The sequence below is a fragment of the Arvicola amphibius genome, chromosome 8 (genome assembly GCF_903992535.2).
Source record: "Arvicola amphibius chromosome 8, mArvAmp1.2, whole genome shotgun sequence".
NCBI lineage: Eukaryota > Metazoa > Chordata > Mammalia > Rodentia > Cricetidae > Arvicola > Arvicola amphibius.
In genome coordinates, this window is record NC_052054.1 from 36,115,498 (window position 1) to 36,137,608 (window position 22,111).

The 22,111-nt window shown below is 39.9% G+C and overlaps 1 protein-coding gene across 2 annotated transcripts in view; it reads left to right on the top strand.

Moving 5' to 3' along the window:
* Ptprk (protein tyrosine phosphatase receptor type K) overlaps positions 1-22,111 on the top strand; it is a 523,134-nt gene that overhangs the window by 399,219 nt on the left and 101,804 nt on the right. For both annotated transcript variants that reach the window (XM_038340426.2, XM_038340427.2), the window contains exons 12-13: positions 8,375-8,648; positions 12,705-12,741. In XM_038340426.2, coding sequence (XP_038196354.1) covers positions 8,375-8,648; positions 12,705-12,741 — 311 coding nt within the window. The remainder of the gene's footprint in view (positions 1-8,374; positions 8,649-12,704; positions 12,742-22,111) is intronic.

Below are 22,111 nucleotides of genomic sequence, written 5' to 3' on the forward strand. Positions count from 1 at the left end.
TCCAAATTATATAGTATAGTTGGATAATACCCAGAGAACAAATTGAGGGGCCAGAGAGTTGGCTCAGTAGGTATGACCGACCGCTGCACAGGCAAGAGGACATGAGTTTGAAGAATTGGCCAACAGTCCCTGTGAAAGTAACATATGAGCACATTTGCCTATAATCCCAGGAAAGGCCCATCCCAGGAGCTCATTGGTCAGCCAGCATCGCTGAAGTGGCAAGCAGTAGGGTTGGTGAGGGAGCCTATCTCAAAAAGTAAGGTGGAGAGTAAGAGTTGAAAAAACTCAGCAAACTCTTCTGGCCTTCACCTGCATGTATATGGTTGCACACTTGCACACACACACACACACACACACACACACACACACACCTCACATGCTCAAACACAAGAGTAAGAAATAAGTTAACATGAGCATTTGATAAAGCTGATGAGTGTTGCTAAAAGGGAAGACCAGTATATGATTTCTAACGAGTTAACCAGTCAAGGCCATCTTTGTTCAGCTGCATTTGCACAGTGCACCTGCAGGTGGAGCCAATAGGCAGGGGGATAAACGTGTGCTGATAGACAGCACTTTAACCTTTGATGAGTTTGAACTTTGACTCCCTTGCTTTTGGGATCCTTAAGTTGGGTGGCATCTTCTTTTCCTCTGACCATGTCCCTCTGTCCAGCCATCCATGCAGACACCGGGGCCTGATATGACGTGGTCTAGTCCAGTGTCCTCACCACGTTCCTCCCTCCAGCCATCCCTGCAGACACCGGGGCCTGATCATGAGGTGGTCTAGTCCAGTGTCCTCATCACTTCAAAGTGATGGTCTCAATTGGTGGCATCAATTTTCCTAGCACTGAGCGTACAGTCTGGTTCTACAAATCTTTTCTTGGATTCCATCATGTCTTTCAGCTTTTCTTTAAACTACTTTACTTTCTGCTCAGTATGTCTTCAGGCTTAGCTACCCTCCCTGATGTAAGTTTTGCTGCCATTCGGCTCTGTGTCTTCCCAAGAATGCCAGCTCTCTTAACCTCTAGCTAAACCTGAAAGCATCCACTTGTCCTCTGCCACAAACCCTGAATGAACTATCTTCCCTTTGTTGGCCTCTGTTGCTCTGCATCTTACTCTCTATTTGTCCCAACTCTAGTACACATGAACATTCTTTTTCCCGCTCTTCCAAATGTCCCACCCCCGTGCCAAATCCTCTGTTATAGTAACTAAGAAGTCCTAGATATTCGGAGTTTATACATTTACTTTAGTATAGTCTTATGAAAAAAACTGAAATTAGTAATGGTTCCCATAAATTTACAGATTCCATAGCAATTCATTCATACCAGGAGTTTATCTAGATACATGGAATAGTCCTCCATGTGTGCCTCTTTGGGGTGTGACTGACTCCCTGGTAAGGCAATGACTGCATTGAGAAAGTTGGGGTTAGACCTGACATTTTGAGGAGGGGAAGAAATGAGGTTTACTTGGGGAAGGAAGGGGTGGTGGGTATTTAGAGAGATTGCAAGCAAATGATAGGACATGGGATGTTCTACCTAGAACATCAAGTACTTGAGGTCATTGAAGTTGGATGTAGGCAAGTTGACAGCAGCTGATGCTGAAGCCATAACAGAGGTCAGGGAGTGAGACTGTTTACTGGCAGCTTGAAAGCTGAAGGTGTCAACAGGACTACAGCAGCAGTCGCCTTGAGCTGTCCTCTTGGGAGGAAGGTTCACTCTGGTAGAAACAGAGATCCGGCTGAGGCTAACTCAGGCTGAGGCTGGAATGTTCCTAGGGCAAAGTGTTCGTGGACCATAACAACACGGTTGCAGTGGAAATGAACGCACCACTAAGTGCCACTCATTAAAGTGACAGAGCAGAGTCATTTACCCAAAATGCCAATTCTGGTTTTCAAGGTTATTGAAGGAAGACTAATATTTTCAGTTTGTTATCATAAATCAAAAATATATGTGCTTTTCAAAAAACATAGCTACTTTGTATATTTTATCTACCTTATCAGTATTTTCAGTGAATATTATTTCTGAGAGATCTTGGTACTCAGGAAAGAAATAACACACTCTTCAGTTTACAAACAACCTAAATGAGGCGCTCAGCATGAGCTGTCTCTCTGGTTTCTTGTCATGTACCAAGCTTCCCCGGGGCTGTTAATGAACAATGTGTGTAATTCTGTCCTGGCAAGTGTGGTTCTTCAACATATTTTTTTAACTTTTTTAATCATCTGAAAGATGTAAACTTGATGCCTGCCTTGCCTAGAACTGCAAATGTCCTTTCTGAAATTTGACAATCATTGCCATGACTTAAAGTGCTCATGTCTCACAAGATAGGTTTCTTAAAACACATAATTTCTCTTAATTTTTTTCTAAGTAGCAGAATATTATAAATATATGGGTTTTCTTTGTGTTAATGCTGAGTTTGTGGTAAGGTATTACAAATAGATGCACATTTTATTATTGCAGAATTTTCCAAATACAAACTCTGTATTTTAGGTAGTCAAAAACTCATTCTAGCATAATTTCAATGGGGAGAGGGTATCATCAAATTTTGGGTCTAAGCACCACATATGTTTAGTGAAGAAATTAGTGTGGCCATTGGCATCCACTGATGAACAGTGTGCCGCACCCCACATGTTAAAGATAACAAATGCTTCTTGGTTGTCTTAATCGTCATCATGATGGACTGACCTGACTTCTAACTGGACATATGTTAAAACTGAGGCATAGATGGACATAATCTCTCTGTGTTGTTTCTTAAACATAAAGATCAGCATCCATCTCAGTCAGATGTCTGATTCCCAGGAACTGGAGTTATAGACTGTTGTGGGTTCTGGGAATCAAACTCAATTTCTCAACAAGAACATCCAGTGCTCTTAACCTCTAAGCTGTCTCTCCAGCCCCTTCATCTTTTTGTCTTTCCCCAGAAAACTTATTCCTTTTTTACAAATAGTGAGTGTGGTGTGTGTGTGTGTGTGTGTGTGTGTGTGTGTGTGTGTGTGTGTGTGTATTATATATATTCCTAGATGTTTAGCCTCTGGAGATCAGGGGAGACCATACCACTTAAAATTATTCCACAGCATATAACAGATATTTCATAAATGACTGAGTGGAGACACTAAACTTAAAAATGGGATAACTACTACCTTTAATGAGCTCATAATATAGTAAGGAAGAGGCATATCAGATGCAGTATATATGACAGTGTAATCACACTGTGTTCATAATGTACAATGTTCACCATGGAGTCGGTACATTTTAGTCCCAGAATTTCTGAGGCAAGTCCTAAGGGTTCTGACCAATGAGGCTTTGGCATCATGAATGGGATCGGTGAATTACTGACTATATTTAAAGAGATTTAGTGTAATTGTGACTTTCCATATATTCCCTCACCTCAAAGTATGTATGCATTGGATCCAGAAGATACACTGGAGTGGGAAACAGTCAGAGAATTACTCTTGATAGAAGTATCTTAATGCTGTGAATTGTAGTGATGCAGCAAGCAGGTCTGCTTTTTGTCCTGCCCGGTTTCTGCACGGCTAGCTTTACAACAGAAATAACAACACACAAATTGTATTCATTTAAACACTGCCTGGCCCATTAGCTCTAGCCTCTTACTGGCTAACTCTCACATCTTGATTAACTCATTTCTATAATCTGTGTAGCACCACGAGGTGGTGGCTTACCGGGAAAGATCTTAACCAGCGTCCATCTCAGAGAGGAGAGCTATGGCGTCTGCCGCATTGCCTTCTTCCCAGCATTCTGTTCTGTCTATTCCACCTACCTATGTTCTGACCTATCAGACCAAGCAGTTTCTTTATTAATTAACCAATGAAAGCAACACATAGACAGAAGATCCACCTACATCAGTGAATATGTTTGAGAAGATGCTTGACAGTATGATGGTCCTAGCTTCAAATGAATAATATGTATCGAAAAATAGTGAGAGCAAGAGAGAAGACGAAGGACAAGGATTCGATATAATACTAATCCCAGGATAAAGTGTAGATTCTGACTTGTAAAATGAAGGAAGAGAATGGAAAGACATCACATGCTAAAAGATGAGGAAAAATTACAGGAAGTAAGGACTTGGTTAAGTTAAGGCCAGGATTTTGACTCTGGTGATTCAGTAGTTGATAGTCTTTATGCAGAGAGAAAAATATCATACTTTTAGTGAAAATGAATAGGAAAGATTAGCCAGTGGATAACCATATTAAAATATTATAGAATATTTTAAATTACTAGAGTCCTAAGCTCCACTAATATTTTAAACTTAGCTAGAGTTAAATTTCATCCAATCATTTAAAAACTTTTAAGAAACAAAAGCATAGGACCATTTTCCGTCACCTGTCAGTCAAGTCCTAATTTGATTTCTCTGTAATTTGATTAATTTGAATTGACAAGTAAGAAGCGAGAAAGAATAAAAGTAGAATTTTTTTTGAAGTAGGATATATGTCTGAGGCACATCTTCTCATACCAGCCAGTGAAGGAATTGATGCCCTTTCTCAGCATTAATTGTTTGGAGTTCGGTCTGAACCTCTAGGGTAGTTCTAACTGTAGGGCTATTTGGTTGTTTCAATGCACATTTTGCTGCATTCGTACACTTTTTATGAATTCATGGCAGTTGCAGTCAGTTCAGCACAGATAATATACAGGCCTTCTCCCTGTACCCGGAGAAAGGGAGAGAAAGACACACAAGGGTTTAGCTTTGGGGTGGGGGTGGGGGCGGGGGCCGACTGAAGGCTGTGCTCCATAATGACAGTAAAGTGCACCAAACACTTTGACCAATGTCAGTACCTGGAAAAACACCTGAGTTTTCTAATGTGCTGGCAGAGGAAACAAAGAAACAAAAATACAGCAGTCATGAACCAAGATTTTGGATACCAGAAAGGTATTTCCAGTGATGTCATAGAAGAGAAAAAAAGGAAATCACCTTGAACTTGGTTTAAATGTTAGGAAGAAAAAAAAAGTGTGGAACTGAGTTAAGGTGGCGAGAGATGTACTTGTGAGTTGCTTTCTTGTAAACATCAACCAACGAAAGTCACAGTTTGTAAGTGGAGAGGTTTTAAAGATGATAGTTTTGTGTGTGTGTGTGTGTGTGTGTATGTGTGTGTCTGTGTGTGTCTGTGTGTGTCTGTGTCTGTATTTGTGTACATATGTGTGTGTGTGTGTGTATCATACTTCTGAGGGCTACAAAGCATTTAAATAACAGAAAGAATTTTGGTAATGTCAACAACAGAAAAGCAAAGAGAAAGTTGATAGTGAGGGGTAATTTTTAACCTCAGTATCAGTACCCAATGTTTCATTGTTGAATAAAGTCAGTGAAAGAATGAACAGATTCAAATTCCTAGGGAGAAAGCTAACTAAGGATATCTTCATTATTCAGTGTTGAGAACTTATGAAGCATAAGAGATTATTGTTGTATGGGTGAAAAAGAATGCTTTGGATAGATTTTAAGTAAAGACATCACCAGAAAAATCAACAGTGATTTGTTCATACTACCCATGCCTAGTTAGATGCCCATGATCCCATATGAATATATTCCATTTCATTATAAAATTAAGTGGCTCCTGTATCGGCCCATGGAATAATCACTGCTGAGTTTGAAAACTACTCAGCCATCGAGCCAAGTCCAAGGCAGGGTAGGGGCTGCACTTGGCAGGGTAGAGCGTGGAGTGAAAGGGGTGGAGTGAGGTCCCGTTGTCTCCCCTAACTTCTCATCTTATTCCAGTCATTACACACATAGGAACCTAGGCAATATTTTTGGAGACAAACTTTCTAAAGAAAATAATTTATACAGTCAGCCTTATGCTATCATGACAAAATCCTTGGTGGCTCAAAGAACATTCATGTATTCTTCATAGCTCACTGGAAAGTCCAAGATAGCAAAATCAGTACTTGCTGAGACTGCTCATCTATGCCACGTTACTTACCATAGATGCCCATCTCAAAATACCACAGCACATGTGAACTGTGGCAAGGGGTCCCAGGCATTTGCTTCATAACACAAGAAGAAGAAAGTCAGACACACATAGACTTCACTAGGAACTCAGATCTCTTTCCCCAGTCTCTCAGTAATAGTAACAAAGATGTGCTTCATTTCTTGGATAATATGTATTAGTAAGTAAAAGATATACTAAAGATTAAAGTCCATGTTAATAAAACATTCCTATGCATAACTGGAAAATTTTCTGGTTTTCTATATCTTATAGAATCAGTCCTATTCTAAACTTACTCTTTAAATGGGATATGCCAAATCTTAAAGCTTGTTCCAAGCTGTTGATTTTAATCTCAGATGGACGCACATGCAAGGTTTCTAAAGTGCAGACTGTACCTTTCTGCTTTCCTTCTCTCCCCCTATAACGGTTTGTTTTGCTCCAAATAAATCTGGAGATCTACAGGCTGTCTTGCATATTTCCTATATTTAACTGAAATGGAAAAACATGAAAATTAAATGTTAAATATGTCAACTTAATGGAATGGGTTGAGATGTGATATATACTAGACTTTTTTAGGTGTATGGGATAATTAAGAATTTTGTTTTCAAAGGTTAGCTTAGTTAGATAGATAACTGTCATTATTGTTCATTAGGGTAAGAGCATAAGGTTCATTTGTCTGGAGAGTATGATACATCTATTAATTTGTGTGTGTGTGTGTGTGTGTGTGTGTGTGTGTATTTATACATAGTATAGAAGCATATAACATAAATATGAATAATAAACTCAAAATAAGAACTAGGTCCAACTAGCAAGCACATATCAACTTTGTTCTATTTTTCTTTGTGTCTGTGGGGCTTTGCTTGCTATTTCCTAAATTTAAAATTGACAAATGTCATTCCCTAGATGAGACAGAGAGCAGGCTTTCTGTCAGTAGCATTCCTTCAAGCTTAGTGACCCAACTTGGCAAAGTGTAGAGGATGGTGCAGTGTCTACAATGAGAAATCACAGCGATTTCTGCCTTGGTTACTTGGTCAAATCTCAGTTTCTACTATTAATATGAACTTTGTCCCCTCTCAAAAGAGAAAGAAATAAATAACAACCTTTTTTAAAATGTTAGCAATATTTTGATAAAAAAAAAAAACATCAGGGGAGGACTTCAATATTTAGGAGGAAAATGAAACTGTAGTTTTACCTTAAATGCAATCCTTTCTTTGAGGCTCTGGGGTCTTTTGCTTCTAACTATAACAGCTTATATTTAAATTGGAATTTTGCTCTAGATATAATTTTTTTTTCATTTTCTTAGAAGCAAACTTTGTTTTTCTCTCGTAGTCTCTCTGGGAGACTCTTAACAAACAGACTTCTTCCCTACTACAGATCTGTTCGCTGTCTTCCCCCTCTGGGAGGCCCAGATGGAGCACACTTACCTAAGGGTCTCAAGATTATTCATGGGGCCACACACACAGCTTATTCCTACTGCATTTAAACAAACCACCACAATTCATTTTCCTTCAGTTTTCAGAAATTCTAAACTATATTAATTATCTGCCATTAAAAGTACATCTAACATATTAATAATAATGGCAAGTTTCATAGATAGTCTTTACCTAATTTTATCCATGAGACATTTTCCACTAAGGAAGGATATTATTGACATATGAGTTTGAGAACTTGACAGTGCATAGTTATTAGTGATCCAGAGATCGTTATTTTAAATTTGCAGGGTCTTCTTTCTTTTATTACCCCTCTAAAATAACAGCGGTTGTAGGGAAGTTCTAAGGTGTTTAAAGAAAAGGGTTTGTGGTTCAGATTGGAGTTTTAATAGGCCACATGCCATCTGTCTCACCAATTTGTAACATTTCATTATTAACAAGCCCAGAAGAAGAAGGCAGTCTATTTCTGTTGTGGGGACAGATTTCTGTCCATCTGTGCCCGCCTTGTCGCATGTCACTTGTACTTTAGATCTGCATAGCTGTGAGGCAGTGGAGATGGAGGCCAGGTCAGGAGGTGGAGAAGCCTGTCAGTGCTTTGAGTCCCCAAGCCTGTGACAACTGCCTCCAACAGCTTCCAGTGCCTCCCGGAGGCCATCATTCTGGTAGGCCTTGGAGTTGGGCCTTCCCTGATGTAATCTCTCAGGAAAATCTTTCAGAAAAAGAAAACTTTTACACTGAAAAATAGGACATGACTATGGTTAACGCTAGGGTCCTCATTAGCGGGCCTCAGTTTTCAGTCGCTGCAAATGTGAACCGCTTTATGGTGATTACCAGTTCATGGTAAGCTCAGTGATGGGGGCAGCAGAGCCCATGAGAAGCTGTTTTATGGCAAACGGGATGCATGCCGGTTCCATACATTGAGACACAGCGTACCCACGCTGAACTCCTTGTTCCTTCCCCCAAATCCCAACGTCTTGGCGGTTTTCTAATTGCAAGCATTTCTTTCCTTTCCCCAAAGTGCTTACCAAATTGTCGTCGAGCAGCTGCATCCGCATCGGACCAAGCGAGAAGCAGGGGCCATGGAGTGCTACCAGGTACCCGTCACGTACCAGAATGCCCTGAGTGGGGGTGCACCCTATTACTTTGCTGCAGAACTCCCCCCTGGGAATCTTCCTGAGCCTGCCCCCTTCACCGTGGGTGACAACCGGACCTATAAAGGCTTTTGGAATCCTCCGCTGGCTCCTCGCAAAGGATACAACATCTACTTCCAAGCCATGAGCAGTGTGGAGAAGGTGAGATGCCATTGAGACTTGATTTTCCCTCGATCGTTAGTAAAGCTATGGTTATATTTTATAAACACTCGGTAGCGTTTGCCAAGGAAAATTGGAGAGAGAGAGAGGGAGAGGGAGAGGGAGGGGGAGGGAGGGAGAGAGAGAGAGAGAGAGAGAGAGAGAGAGAGAGAGAGAGAGAGAGAGAGAGAGAGAGAGAGAGATTATATAGATAGGGGGAAAATAGGTGTATAGTGTCTCTCCCGTTGCCAGCAACGTGCACGTTGACTGAAGGCCCCAGGCAGCAAGCCTGCAGCATTTTACAGGATCTCCGTTTCCTAGTAACTACTGCTACTTGCTCCGTCTTCAGGAATGCCCACAGTGCAACTGTGAGGGAAGTGATTTGAAAAGGTGGGTGTGCTGCCACCGGGACTCCACCCCCAGTAAATTCCCCGCCATTGTTCTGCCTCACTTGCTCAGTAGTGGCCGCTTCAAAAGATTAAATTTACTTCAGGATAAACAGAATACGAGTTCCGCAGCGGGCTAATAAACCTTTATAAGCTTTTCAGGGGGTACAAGCCAAATAGTAAATAACAAGTAACAATCCTCTGATTACAAAGTAATGGGACGCCCGCGGTCCAGCTGACAGACCCTAAACAGAAGACTGCCTGCGAAGGCTGGGTGCTGAGCCATTACAGAAGTTGGCTGGCCCTGGCCCCGACTGCCCCTCCTTTTCCTATTTTGGACACAGTTGTTGTGGAGCACTGCTGCTGATCCCAAATGAATATTGAAGCGGAAAGCACAGCAGGGCATGTGGAGAGAAACAACCTAGCCTTTTGCTCTCACGCTGGTTACCTTTGAAAGACTTTTCTTCCCAGCGACTTAATGTTGTTTTTATTTATTTATTAATTTCTAGTTTGGACAAAGGCGGGCAGGATAGAAAGAGCATGTTGAGAAGAGAAACTTTTAACAATTTCATATCCAGATGAACACTGGCATTTTGATGGGCTTGTAGCTGCATGAGAAGTGGTTTGGTTTTGTATAATTGGTGGCATCTGGGAGACGATATGAAGTATGTGACAAGCAGTTGTATGAGTCATATTAGCTCTTAGGAGAGTTTAATTGGGAGACAACCAATTTGTGTTTCTACAGGGGCCATGACAATATGAATATTGATTTTACACGCAAGCTGTATTTTTCTGCCTACCAGTGTGGCAGTGGTAGAGTATAGGACAAAGAAAAATGCCAGAATGCCGGGCGGTGGTGGCGCACGCCTTTAATCCCAGCACTCGGGAGGCAGAGGCAGGCGGATCTCTGTGAGTTCGAGACCAGCCTGGTCTGCAAGAGCTAGCTTCAGGACAGGCTCTAAAGCTGCAGAGAAACCCTGTCTTGAAAAAAAAACCAAAAAAAAAAAAAAAGAAAAGAAAAATGCCAGAGACCCTTTAAACAGGTAGTCTCCATGCAGGGACTATGGATACATAGTTGAAGATGTTCTTCCCTGCTCATTTTTCCCCTATATAACTCGATTCTTTAGAGTCCACACCAAGTTGTATTAGCTATTTTACTGGCTCTGGCAAAAATGCCTGGCAAGAAGCAATTGAAGAGATACAGGGTTTATTTCAGTTCACAGTGAGAGTTAAGTCCACAGAGTACAAGGCATGGTGGCAAGAGAAGGAAGTGACTGGTCATATGGGTCCTTATTCAGGGAGCAGGGAGCAAAATATCCTGGTGTTCTTCCCAACCTCTCTCTCTAACGTGAGACCCTCAGCCCATCAAATAATGTGATCTATATTTAGGGTAGGTCTTTCTGCTTCAATTAATTTATAGATAATACCTCACAGACATGTCCAAAGGTTTGTTTCCATGGTGATAAATCCCATCAAAATGACATTCAAGATTAACTAACCCTCAGTACATACACATACTACACACATTTTTCAAAAGTACTTGTCTAATTAGGTTATTCAAAACAGAGACATGATAAAAGTTGATAATTTGCCCCCAAATACAAATAGCACACAGGTAGGAGGCAGTTCCAGGTTTGAGTTTTCATCTTCAAAGAGGTGATAGTTTCCAATTCTTGTTAATCCCTCTGTTGTGTGGCAGGAGTGCCTATGAATGTGTGTACTTACAGGGGATTTTCTCTGACATTATTTATCTACATTACTATTTGATCAAATTTAACAGTGGTTTTCAACCTGTGGGTCATGTTCTCTTTGGCAATCAAATGACCCTTTCACAGGAATAACCTAAAATCGTCAGAAACCACAGATATTTGCATTACAACTCATAGTAGTAGCAAAATTACAGTTATGAAGTGGCAATGAAAATAATTTTATGGTTTGGGGTCCCAACAACATAAGAATCTGTATTAAAGGGTCGCAGCATTGGGAAGGTTGAGAGCCATGGGTTGAGAGTATTGGCAATCGTATCATTTACAAGGAGTTTTGACATTGATGAGTCTTGCACCAGCAGAGGCTGGTAACGCCTGCAGAGATTCAACAATGACCGCTTTTAGGAGATCAAAATCCCTTAGGGTCTACATTGGCTCATGAAAGTCTCCTGCAGCCAATTCTGAAGGTCGGCCACAGTGAAGAAACAGAAAAACACATTTCTTCTCCTAGTTCTATATTTTACAGACTTTCAAAGTAAATGCTTAAGAAGGAATTATATAAATTTGGTTTATTATTTATCAAAGTGCAAAGCCATTGAAGATAGAGTTATAAATACCTCTTAAAGATAACCTCTCTTTCATAAAAACTCATGTTTCTAGTATGTGAACCCTGGCTAACACAAGTAAAAGGACAGAACAGAGAGAACAACATTAGGTAGGTAGATCCAGGATTGCACAAAAGCAATTTGTTAGGATTCTGGGGACAACAGTCTGTCCATACCCTGAGGCAGAAGGAAAGGGTAGGTGTGCTGAGCCCTCTCCAAGTATAATATACCCAGATCTCTTCCTAAACTATGTAGTCCAGTGTTCCCTAAGCAACAGCCAGCCCAGGTGGCAGTGACCAGGGAAACACACCACTGTAATACCTTTGTCCTGTAGGGTTTGGAACACATGGGAAAACTCGTGGAGGAGAACTAAGTAACAAGACCTTGTCAGGGAGGAAAGAGGGGGTGGGGGAAAGGAAGAAAAGGAAGAAAGAAAGCTAAGGCAAGCAGAAATCGACCATGACTGAGAAGGGAGCAGAGCCCAAAACAGCCTGCGGGGGGCCTTGTGTCTCTTTGTGCCCCACAGCACTAACCGTTCTTGCTGCTTCCCCTTACATTTCTATTTTCTCTATCTACCTTGGTAATAAGAATTAGGAAAAAAGGGGCTGGAGAGATGGCTCAGTGGTTAAGAGCACCCGCTGCTCTTTCAGAGGTCTTGAGTTCAATTCCCAGCAACCATTTGGTGGCTCACAACCATCTGTAATGAGATCTGGCGCCCTCTTCTGGCACGTGGGCATACATGCAGGCAGAATGTTGCCTACATAATAAATAAATAAATCTTTTTTTTTTTTAAAAAAAAAAAGAGGTAGGAAAAAAAATTTAGTTGCTGACAGCTATATTTCCAGGAAAGAGAGAGCAGATAAATTACATCTAAACTGCTATGTGATGTCTTGATAATCTTTCTTAACAACTACCGTTAAGCTGTTTAGTCATGCCGAGATCCAAGGGAGAGTATATCATGTTCAGGTTTGTTCCGAGTCTGGAGCTGTCAGATGAAAATTAGATTTGTATACGGTTCTGATTTATATCAGCTTTGCAGATCCGTATCTCTTTCTGATAGCTCAAGAAGCAACAAAAATGCAAATAGCAGGCTGTCCAACTTGTCTCTGCCATACCAGTTTGCTTTATGAGAAAGCGAAACAGATACAGACATCTCTAGCAATTACTAGAAACCTCCTTCAAACTTTTAAAATACTATCTAAGACTAAATATTGAGAAAGAAATTCCCTGGTTATTATAGTTCTTTAGTCATAATCTTATTGTTAACCTTTGGCGTGTTGTGATAAGAATTATAATAATACTTTACAGATCAGAAAACATTGTCTATATATTGATCATTTTCTTTTGATTTCACTCAACCAGGAAACTAAAACCCAGTGTGTACGAATTGCTACAAAAGGTAAGAGTTTGCTTCTTTGTTTTGTTTTTGTTTTTAGCTCCATTCTTTGCTCCTTTCCAAAATGAAAGAGTTTTGTTTCCCGGCTTCAGGCCAGTTAAGTGTGGTGTCTCTATTACAAGGTATTTCTACTGGGACCCAGTTAAACCCCCAAGTTCTCTGAACACTTGGGTGTCTTTAAGACAAATGGGAACCCTTCATCCCATCACTAGTGCTTAACTAAAGGAACCTTGGTATGATGGTAAGATGGGCTTAGAAACCTTAGAGAAGCTTAGCCTTGGCTTTAGGGCCTGAGAGGCCTTATGCCACCCATCAGCCTATTTGGAAAAAATCAGCCATAGCAGCTCAAAGTACAAGTCACTTTACTAGGAAACCTCCATCACTCTGTGTGAAAGACAGATCAAACAGGTTCGGCTCTAATGAGTCTACACACTCAGGTGAGCACTTCATTTGCATTTGGTTCTGATTTAAAAGGAACAAAGCTAGTTCAGCACCACAGGAGCACCGGAGGGGGAGAACAACTCCACGATTTCATCACTCCAAGGAAGACGTTTTAATTTTTCTTTTTGATTCAGCTAACATTGGAAAATTATTTCTGTGGAGGCTAGCAAGCAGAACACTGCCTGCTGACCCTGGCTGCCACAACTTAGCTGGTTTGATAAGAAAGAATGTATTGTCACCTTTGAATGAGTATTTGGAGCAGGCTCCTATACCTCTCTTTGTATTGTCCTTTAAAAACTGAATGGTCCAGCAAGGGAGAGGCTACTGCTTTGTCTGTTCTCGCAGAGAAGGAAGAGCTATCTGCACGCCTGCCTGAGCCTCCACAGAGGTTTGTTCCGCTGGGAGCTCTGTTGCCATAGTTAGTATTTGATGCACATTTGTGAGCGTAGCTGATTCACTGGGGGTAACAATGAATAGCCATATTCTGTTTATGTTAGCATCTTGCCTTTCAGCTTTTTCTCCCTCTATCAATCTGCTCAATTAGCATTTATTTTTCTCTTGATTTGTGCAAGCAATAAAGAGTTTCCCCTTGACTCATGGGACTAATAAAGAAACTTCACAGATGGGGAAAAAAAACTTACTGATTTCCATTCAGATACTAAGATTCTTCATGATAATAAAAAATAAGTAAACAATGCTAGTAGAAAAAAAGAAAAGTATATGCAGAAGCATCTAGTGTGCTCGCAGCTTTTTTGTTTCTTGGGTTTTTTGTTTTTTGTTTGTTTGTTTGTTTTTATTATAAGAATTGGCTTGTAAATCAGGAGTTCGAGTTTCTGGAAGTTAGCCGCAAAAGACATTTAGCAATCTGTTGTTACCTCTGCTTTTTTAGATTTAAAGCAGATGCTAAGAATGTAAAAGGTACCCATAGCAGGCTGCTAGAAAGGTTTTTTGTTTTGTTTTGTTTTCTGTTTGTTTGTTTGTTTGTTTGTTTGTTTTTCTGAGACAGGGTTTCTTAGTGTGACAGCCCTAACTATCCTGGAACTCATTTGGTAGACCAAGCTGGCCTTGAACTCATAGAGATCCCAGTCCCCCCAACCCCACCCCTCATCTCTGCCTCCTGAGTGCTGGGATTAAAGGCGTGCGCCACCAGCACCCAGTTAGAAAATTCTTTAGATAGGAAAACAATGAAAGGAAAAAAGAGCTGATATGATTGCAAAACAGAATTTTCTCCTTATTCGCTGCTTTCGTGAATTGTTTTGGAGTCACTTTGTCCCCTTTGGATACCAATAAAAAGCAGGATAGCAAATATTATCTGGTATTTCTGCTCCAGGGAGGGTTATAGATCATGGAATTGGATCTTAGCTAGCAGCTCCTGTTCTCATGCATCCTGAGGCACTCAGAGTGGCATACTAAGGCTGAGAAGGACTTTGGTCTTAAACTATCTGAGGTTAGATCTTGACCTTGTCTGATAGCTTCAAGGCAAATTTCAAAAGCTCCAGTCGCCAAAGGAGAGTAGCAAAGTATCCCTTATTATTTTGAGGATTTGGGGAACACATAGACTACTTCTTCCTCATCTAGGATTTTGTTCTTCCATGATTTAAGATATCTGTAGCAAACCATAGCCAGAAAATATTAAATGAAAAATTCCAGAAATAAAAAATTTGTAAATGTTCAATTTTGCACGCCACTGGCAGTGACATAATGAAAGTTTTCACTGTCTTGCTCCACTTGTCCCGGGACCCGAGAGCCCCTTTGTCCACGGCATTCGTGGTGAATATACTACCCACCTGTCAAGTAACTCAGTAACCACCTGTTGCGGTTTTGTTATGTGTTATGTGTTCAAGAAACCCTACTTTGATTAATTAGTGGCTTCAAAGTGCAAATGTGGTTGTTCTATTCATTTATTATAATTGGTAATCTCATATCAATATTGAACTTTATTATAAGCTTGCACATGTGGAAGAAGTAATAGCTGCAGAATTTGATACTATTTGTGGCTTTAGTCATCTACCAAGGTTCTTGGAACACAGTTAGCACAGATAAAGGAGCTGTTATGCACACAACGTGTTTGAATGAGCCCTGGCTTATTTTACATATTACGCATGTTAGCCACTGTCTTCTCGTGTCAATTATAAAGTGCAGCATTATCCTCACTAATGGACTTCCCTAGAGGCTCATGAAAGAGCCTCTGTGTTTTCTGTTACCATTGTAAATCTAGAAAATTGCCGTGGCTAGTCCCTAAATGAACATGTTTTACCTTGCCTTTGAACCACATAAATCATCATATGCAGTTAGAAGGGGGAAAAATCATAAATACTAAAGTAGACTTAAATTGGAGATAGAAATTTATTGGGAGTAAAATTAAGGGTTTTTTGTGATTTAATATTTCTAACAAGATCTAATCCATTTCTTGCTCTGAATTTTGACATTTTTCTACCCATGAAAAAACACACTTTAGTAAAGTAACATTGCCTTATTGACTGAGTACAGATAAACTAACACCATGGAAATATAGTTGCCTTTTTGTCGAGAATCTTTCAGAACAGAAATAAAATTTTTCAGACACGGGATCTTGAAGACTTAATTACTAGTCAAAATGATACAACCATGGTGCTTGTGAAGGATATAAAGAAGCCTACTAGCTAATTAAGCAAGTGTACACTTTCGTAAAAGATTAATTAAATTCTATGTTGAGATAGGTGGGCCTCACTGTTACTACATATTTGAGATGTGTGGGCTTTGTTTGCACACAAACACATGCACACACATATATACATAGATATATACATACGTACGTACGTACATACATACATATATGGGCTCATGAGTAGTTACTTGATTTTTTTTAAGGTAACAAAGTAATGAGAACTATATGAGCATGGGTAGAAGCAATGCTGAGTCCATAGGTGAATCTGTGGTGGGAGTGTGTGTGTGTGTGTGTGTGTGTGTGTGTGTGTGTGTGTGTGTGTGTGAAATCTTGCTGGCTTTCACAGAAGGCTGCCCCTGATGCTCAGGGAAGCCAAAACATGTCACTTTTCAGATAGTGTCAACAGAAGACAGCCAAGCTGGAAATGGCTGGGCTGACCAGAAAGATAGGAATCTGTTGGATCCTGTGTGGCATCCCTAGGGACACATCCTGTGTTCTCCATTCCTCAGACCCTGCCTTCATCTTCACCTCCACACCCCCAGCTAGGAGTACTGAGAAAGTGGGATCCAGCTTTCCTAATGTCCTTCATATATAAGTCAACTTTGCTTAAAAAAAAAAAAAAAAAAAGCATGATTCTCTACAAGTCTGGATGTCTCTACTGTAAGACATTCTACATTCCAGGAGCCTTTTATGTTTCATTTTGTTAGACAATATGTATTCATATGTATTTTTTAAACTTAACTGCTTAGTCAAGTTTAATTCTGTGATTCAGTAGTCTCATATATCACTATATTCCAAGAACAAGTACAAGATGAAAGTCTTATTATGTACAATAAATATTTGTTGAATTGGTAATTGAATTTAAATTTGAGGTACATGTTTTTGCTTTAATATTTAATCAAAATGGTTGCAGCACTGCCTTCAATTCGGAAAAGTATCAGAGTACTTGTATGTGGTGAGTGGTATGTGCAGCTGGGACGGTTTCTTTGTTTCTTGCAATGTGAATTTATAGGTCACCTTATGATGTGGGAGAGTCTTCTGTTTGTGTTGATTTCATTAGTTAATAAAGAAACTGCCTTGGCCCATTTAATAGGCCCACCCTTAGATGAGTGGACTAGACAGAACAGGAAGAAGGAAGTGAGGTAGATGGCTCAGACAAAAAAATTCCAAAGCTGAGATTCCATGTGAGTCTGTAGTTACTTAGAAATAGCATTGTAAACTGGTGTGTATTAAGTTTAATATGCATTTTATTTGACTGAGCGTTCCACTGGGATAAGTGACAATGTATGATTTCTTCATTCAAACGGTTAGCTGTGTACATCACTAGGAAGCCTGTTTAGCTGAAACTCTTCAACTTGGTCACTGTGACTCTTATGACCATAACTCTATTGATCTCCAGTGTGAGGGTACTAGTCTAGTGTTCTAACAAGAATTAAATGATGTAATGTAGTTAAGCAGAAACTCTGAAGGAAATCTCTTACTCCTTTGATTCTCTGTAGGTAGCCATTATGATAAATGATTAAAAATTCCATTAAACATCACACAAATGAGTGCTACTTAGCAACACAAGAATGTATCATGTCTTACTGATGTGAACCTCTTGGACTTCAGTTGGATGTATTGAAATCGTAACTGCAACTGAACTTAAGAACTTGAATATTAATTACAAATTTGAAGCATAAAGTTATCAAGGGTTTTTGCCGAGTTTTCATTTCTTATTATTTAAACTCTTCCTCAAGTTCTGTGTCAGTTCCCCCAATAAGCACTATACCCCAGGAATATTCTTCATCTAATATTTCCTTTTCCTTCAGTCACATGAATTTGAGTATACTTTTTCATAAGTAGATTTCCACCCCCACCTGCAATGTATCGCTAATGAAACGCAAAAGACACTGAGCTTCAGAAACTCTTGTTCACACCGTCCCGGCTCTCTACCACCTTTAATATTGAGAGAATACTCTTAGCATTTGCAGCCTTCATTTCTTCAGCAGCCTTAATAGGACCCATACGTCTGTCCCTGCGGTCTACATCCTGATCAGACATGGGTAGACTGTTGCGTGGCTGCCAGAGTGAGTGCCTGTTAGTCAACATTTAGTTCTAGCTGCATATTCTTGGCTGGGACTGCTTAGAAATAACTCCAGCATTTTCACTCTTTGGGGTTCACTTGTTTCACAGGATGACCTTGACCTGTCGCCAGCACTTCCTTAAAAATGATAATTCAGATTCATGGTAAAGTCTGAAGACAGAGGATGGCATCATGGCTCAGGCCTGCCAAGCCTTCACTGAAAGCTATGGACAGACACACATTTAGATACTCCTTCACTGCTGTTTGTTTTTCACCTAAATTGCTGGAGTTTGGAGAGGAGAAAGGCGCTTCAACGAGGTTCATTCTTATGCCATAAACGTATTTAAACACTAATTAAATGTCAGAATAGGAAAGGGCTAGCAGCTTAGACTAGTTGATTGGAAACTTTTCCAAATTGACCTCAAATAATTAGAGGCCGTTTTAACACTGCAGATTGGTGGATTATGGTTTTTAATAATGGATGCAATCAACTTCCTCACTTTAGATAACTTGCTTGAACTTGATTCAAATTGTTGATAACCTCTTTTAGAATGTTGAATTAGCATGTAATGTGCATAGTGCCAGCATCTTAACATAAATGGAAGGACACTGTTATTATTCTGTATGAAGCTACGGGTTTCTATAACGACAAATTTAGAGATATAATTCTCTAGGACATAGTTGATATTTTGACTTGCTTTCAATAAAACTCCTCATTTAGTATTAAAAATTCAACCTGAATCATAATAACACAGTAAAGAATTTGTGAGAAACTAGAAAGGCAGTAATTCGGAGAGAAGTGATAATCCAATGCAGAAAAAGAAACAATAAGTTTGGATAATACAGAAGCTGTGTGGTGGTAGCGGCACACACCGTTAATCTCAGCACTGGGGAGGCAGAGGCAGGCAGAGCTCTGAGTTAGGGACCACCCTGGTCTTTAAAGGAAGTTCCAGGACAACCACAGCTTACACAGAGAACCCTGTCTTGACTACTAAAGAAAAAAAAGAGTTTGTATTATATAGAGCTAATATTTTAAAATATTCAATAGCTTAGGTTGTTATAGTAGTATGTAGCTATAATCTCAACACTTGGCAAGCACAGGCAGGAAGATCACCATAACTGCAAGGCCAACTTGGCCTATTTGGTTTGTATCAGATGCAGGCTACTTAGTGAGATTCTATAAACAAAAACAAATTAAAAATTAACAGGAGCAGGCAGAACAACAATTTATGAATATATAATATATCTAATAAAAACAGAAAGGATAGATGATAGATAGATGATAGGTAGATAGATAGATAGATAGATAGATAGATAGATAGATAGATAGATAGATAGATAGATAGATAGATAGATGATAGATAATACATCTGCCCTGAAAACTGTAGAGAAAAACCAATTTTTTAATATTTTATTTTTAAAATGATAACTACATCATTTCCCCTTTCTCTTTCTTCTCTTCAGATCCTTCCATTCAACTCTCAAATTCACATCCTGTTCTTTGCTGTTAATTATTGTTACACACACACACACACACACACACACACGAACAGACACACACATGTGCACACACACATAAGCACACACATTCCTAATGCATAAATACAACCTGCTCAGTCCATGTAATGTCATCTCTATGTGTATGATCTCAGGGATTTTAGTATTGGATTGATAACCCATTGGGAGACTCTTCCCCAAGGAAAGTCTTTTCTTTCACTCTGAGCATTCTCTGGTTCTTTGTGTAGGGATGAGACCGTGCAAGCTTCCACTCTCCATATTGGCACATCCTTTGGTGTCATTGTTCAGGTCTTGTACAGGCACTCATGTTTGTGCAACGTCATGATTGTAGCCTTTGTGAAATCTCTAGGAGAAATAATCTCATAGTAAACTTTGTGTTCCTCTTACTCTCACAATGTCCCCACTCCCCTTCCACAGTGATCCCAGAGCCTTAGGTACAACATTTATGTTGTAGATTTATGAGTTAGGAATGGGCACCCTACCTTTTCTTGTTCTCTGCATTTCAATTGTTTTTGTTGTTGTTTTGTGTTTCTTTGTTGGTTTTTTGTAATAATCCCCTTCTGTTGCAAAAAGAAGTTTCTTTAATGAGGGGTGAGAACTACACTTATCTGTGGGTATAAAGAGAAGTATTTATTTTATAGATAGGAATCACACTGAAACTATTTCTTCAGTTGTCCCAAGAAATAGTTCATTTTTTTCTTTTAGTGTTTGAAGAAATTGAAGAGAATCTCAAATGTTATATATGTCTATAATCAACGAAATTAAAAATTAACACATGAAATGTGACTGAAATGAATCTAGTTGGAATTGAATCCTAATTGGAGAGAAGGTGTATAATAAAGGAGAGAGTCCTGGGTGGTGATTTCATGACCCTTATTAAAGAGAATCCATACAAGAGAGTCATAGATGGTCTTAATCTCCTCAAAGCCTGCTCAAGCTTTTTAAAACACCCGAAGAAGGATTTCTTGAAAATCCTCTTTAGACTTGTCTAAGAAACAATATCAATTCAGGCTTTTGCCTTTAGAACAAAACACCTGGTAATAGCACCATTTATTAGTAGTTACTCTCTACAGAATCATAGAGCAATATGTTTTCTCATCATCCATATATGCTTACACTGTTATTCATACTCAGTATCTATACAGCTTCGTCTTTTTTAATCTTACCTGAATAGATTAAATAGAGCTGTTCAAGAACCTGTTTCAAACATGAGAAAATAAATCACCAGAAAATTACACTAAACTAAATAATAATGCATAGTTTCTGGTTTGTAGAGACATGATATGTAGAAACAGAATTGAGCAGAAAGTTAAGAAAGTTTTAAGAAGCATATTTGATAGGGTTAGTCCATAAAGACCCAACTCTAGGCCTTTGTTGATGAATTATCCCTAGGCAGATGTGATATATACTGAACACAGCTGAAACCAGAGAAATTGAAGAGCAGATAAGGAAAGAAAAGCAAAGGGAACTTCCCAGAGCTGCTTACAGGTCCCTTAACTCATGGTTAAGATGAGCATAGAGCTAGGGGGAGCAAAAGAAAATGAAGGCCTCACCTTGCCCAGGTCCATCTGAAGACCAAATATCAGGATGAAAAGACCTATTGAACTCTTCGCTCATTATGGAAAGTTTAAGCCGTATTTACACTACACAAGTAAAACTAATGTTTCTTCCTTTTTTCTTTTTTTTCTCTTTTATTATTATTATTTTTTTCTTCCTAGAGTGCTCTGAGGTTGTATACTTGAAAGGGTGGATTTGACTTTACCTTTTGTCACCTTTAACTTTGTCATCTTATTTTTTAACTAAGATGATGAAATTTGTTCCTTTAAGATAGGTTGTCAAACCTCTGTTGCTTAGCACAGAGGGCAAAGTGACAGAGACATGCAGGAGGGCAAGGGAGGGAAAGAGAGGAGCATAAGGGAGTGCAGTTATCTGTCTTTGCAGTCTGTAACTTCAGTTCATGGAGACACCTGGAAACAGGACTGCCTGAATTGCAGCAGGCACAATAGGCACCCCAATGCTCCATACCATTGGCTGAGGAAAGTAAACTGGGCTTCTTAGGGAAATGAGAGATTCCAGCAAGAGAGCAGGGACAGATGCAGGTGGAACTGAAACTTTTCGTGCGTTTTCTCGTACAAGGAGATGGGTGTTTCTTGTAGCCTGTGTGCCTAAGAGCCTCAGGCTTAGGTATCTAATGGAAGGTATGGGTTTCTGTTGATATTGGCTTGCTCTTTCCTTTTTTTTTTTTTATTTTTATTTTATTTTTTTTTATTTTTTTTATTTTTTTCACATTTAAAAATTTCCATCTCCTTCCCTCCTCCTCCCCCTTCCCTCCCCTCCTCCTCCCCCTTCCCTCCCCCCCTTCTCCCCCTTCCCTCCCCTCCCCTCCACCCACACCTCCCCTCCCTCCCCCTCAAGGCCAAGGAGCCATCAGAGTTCCCCACTCCATGCCAAGACCAAGGTCCTCCCAACTCCCCCCCGGTCCAGGAAGGTGATCGACCAAGCTGAGAAGGCTCCCACAGAGCCCGTCCATGCAGAAGAACCAGAGCCCAGCACCATTGTCTTTTGCTTCTCAGTCAGCCCCCTTTGTTGGCCACATTCAGAGAGACGGGTTTGGTCGCATGATCCATCAGTCCCATTCCAACTGGGGTTGGTGATCTCCCATTAGTTCTGTCCCACCGTCTCCATGAGTGAACGCACCCCTC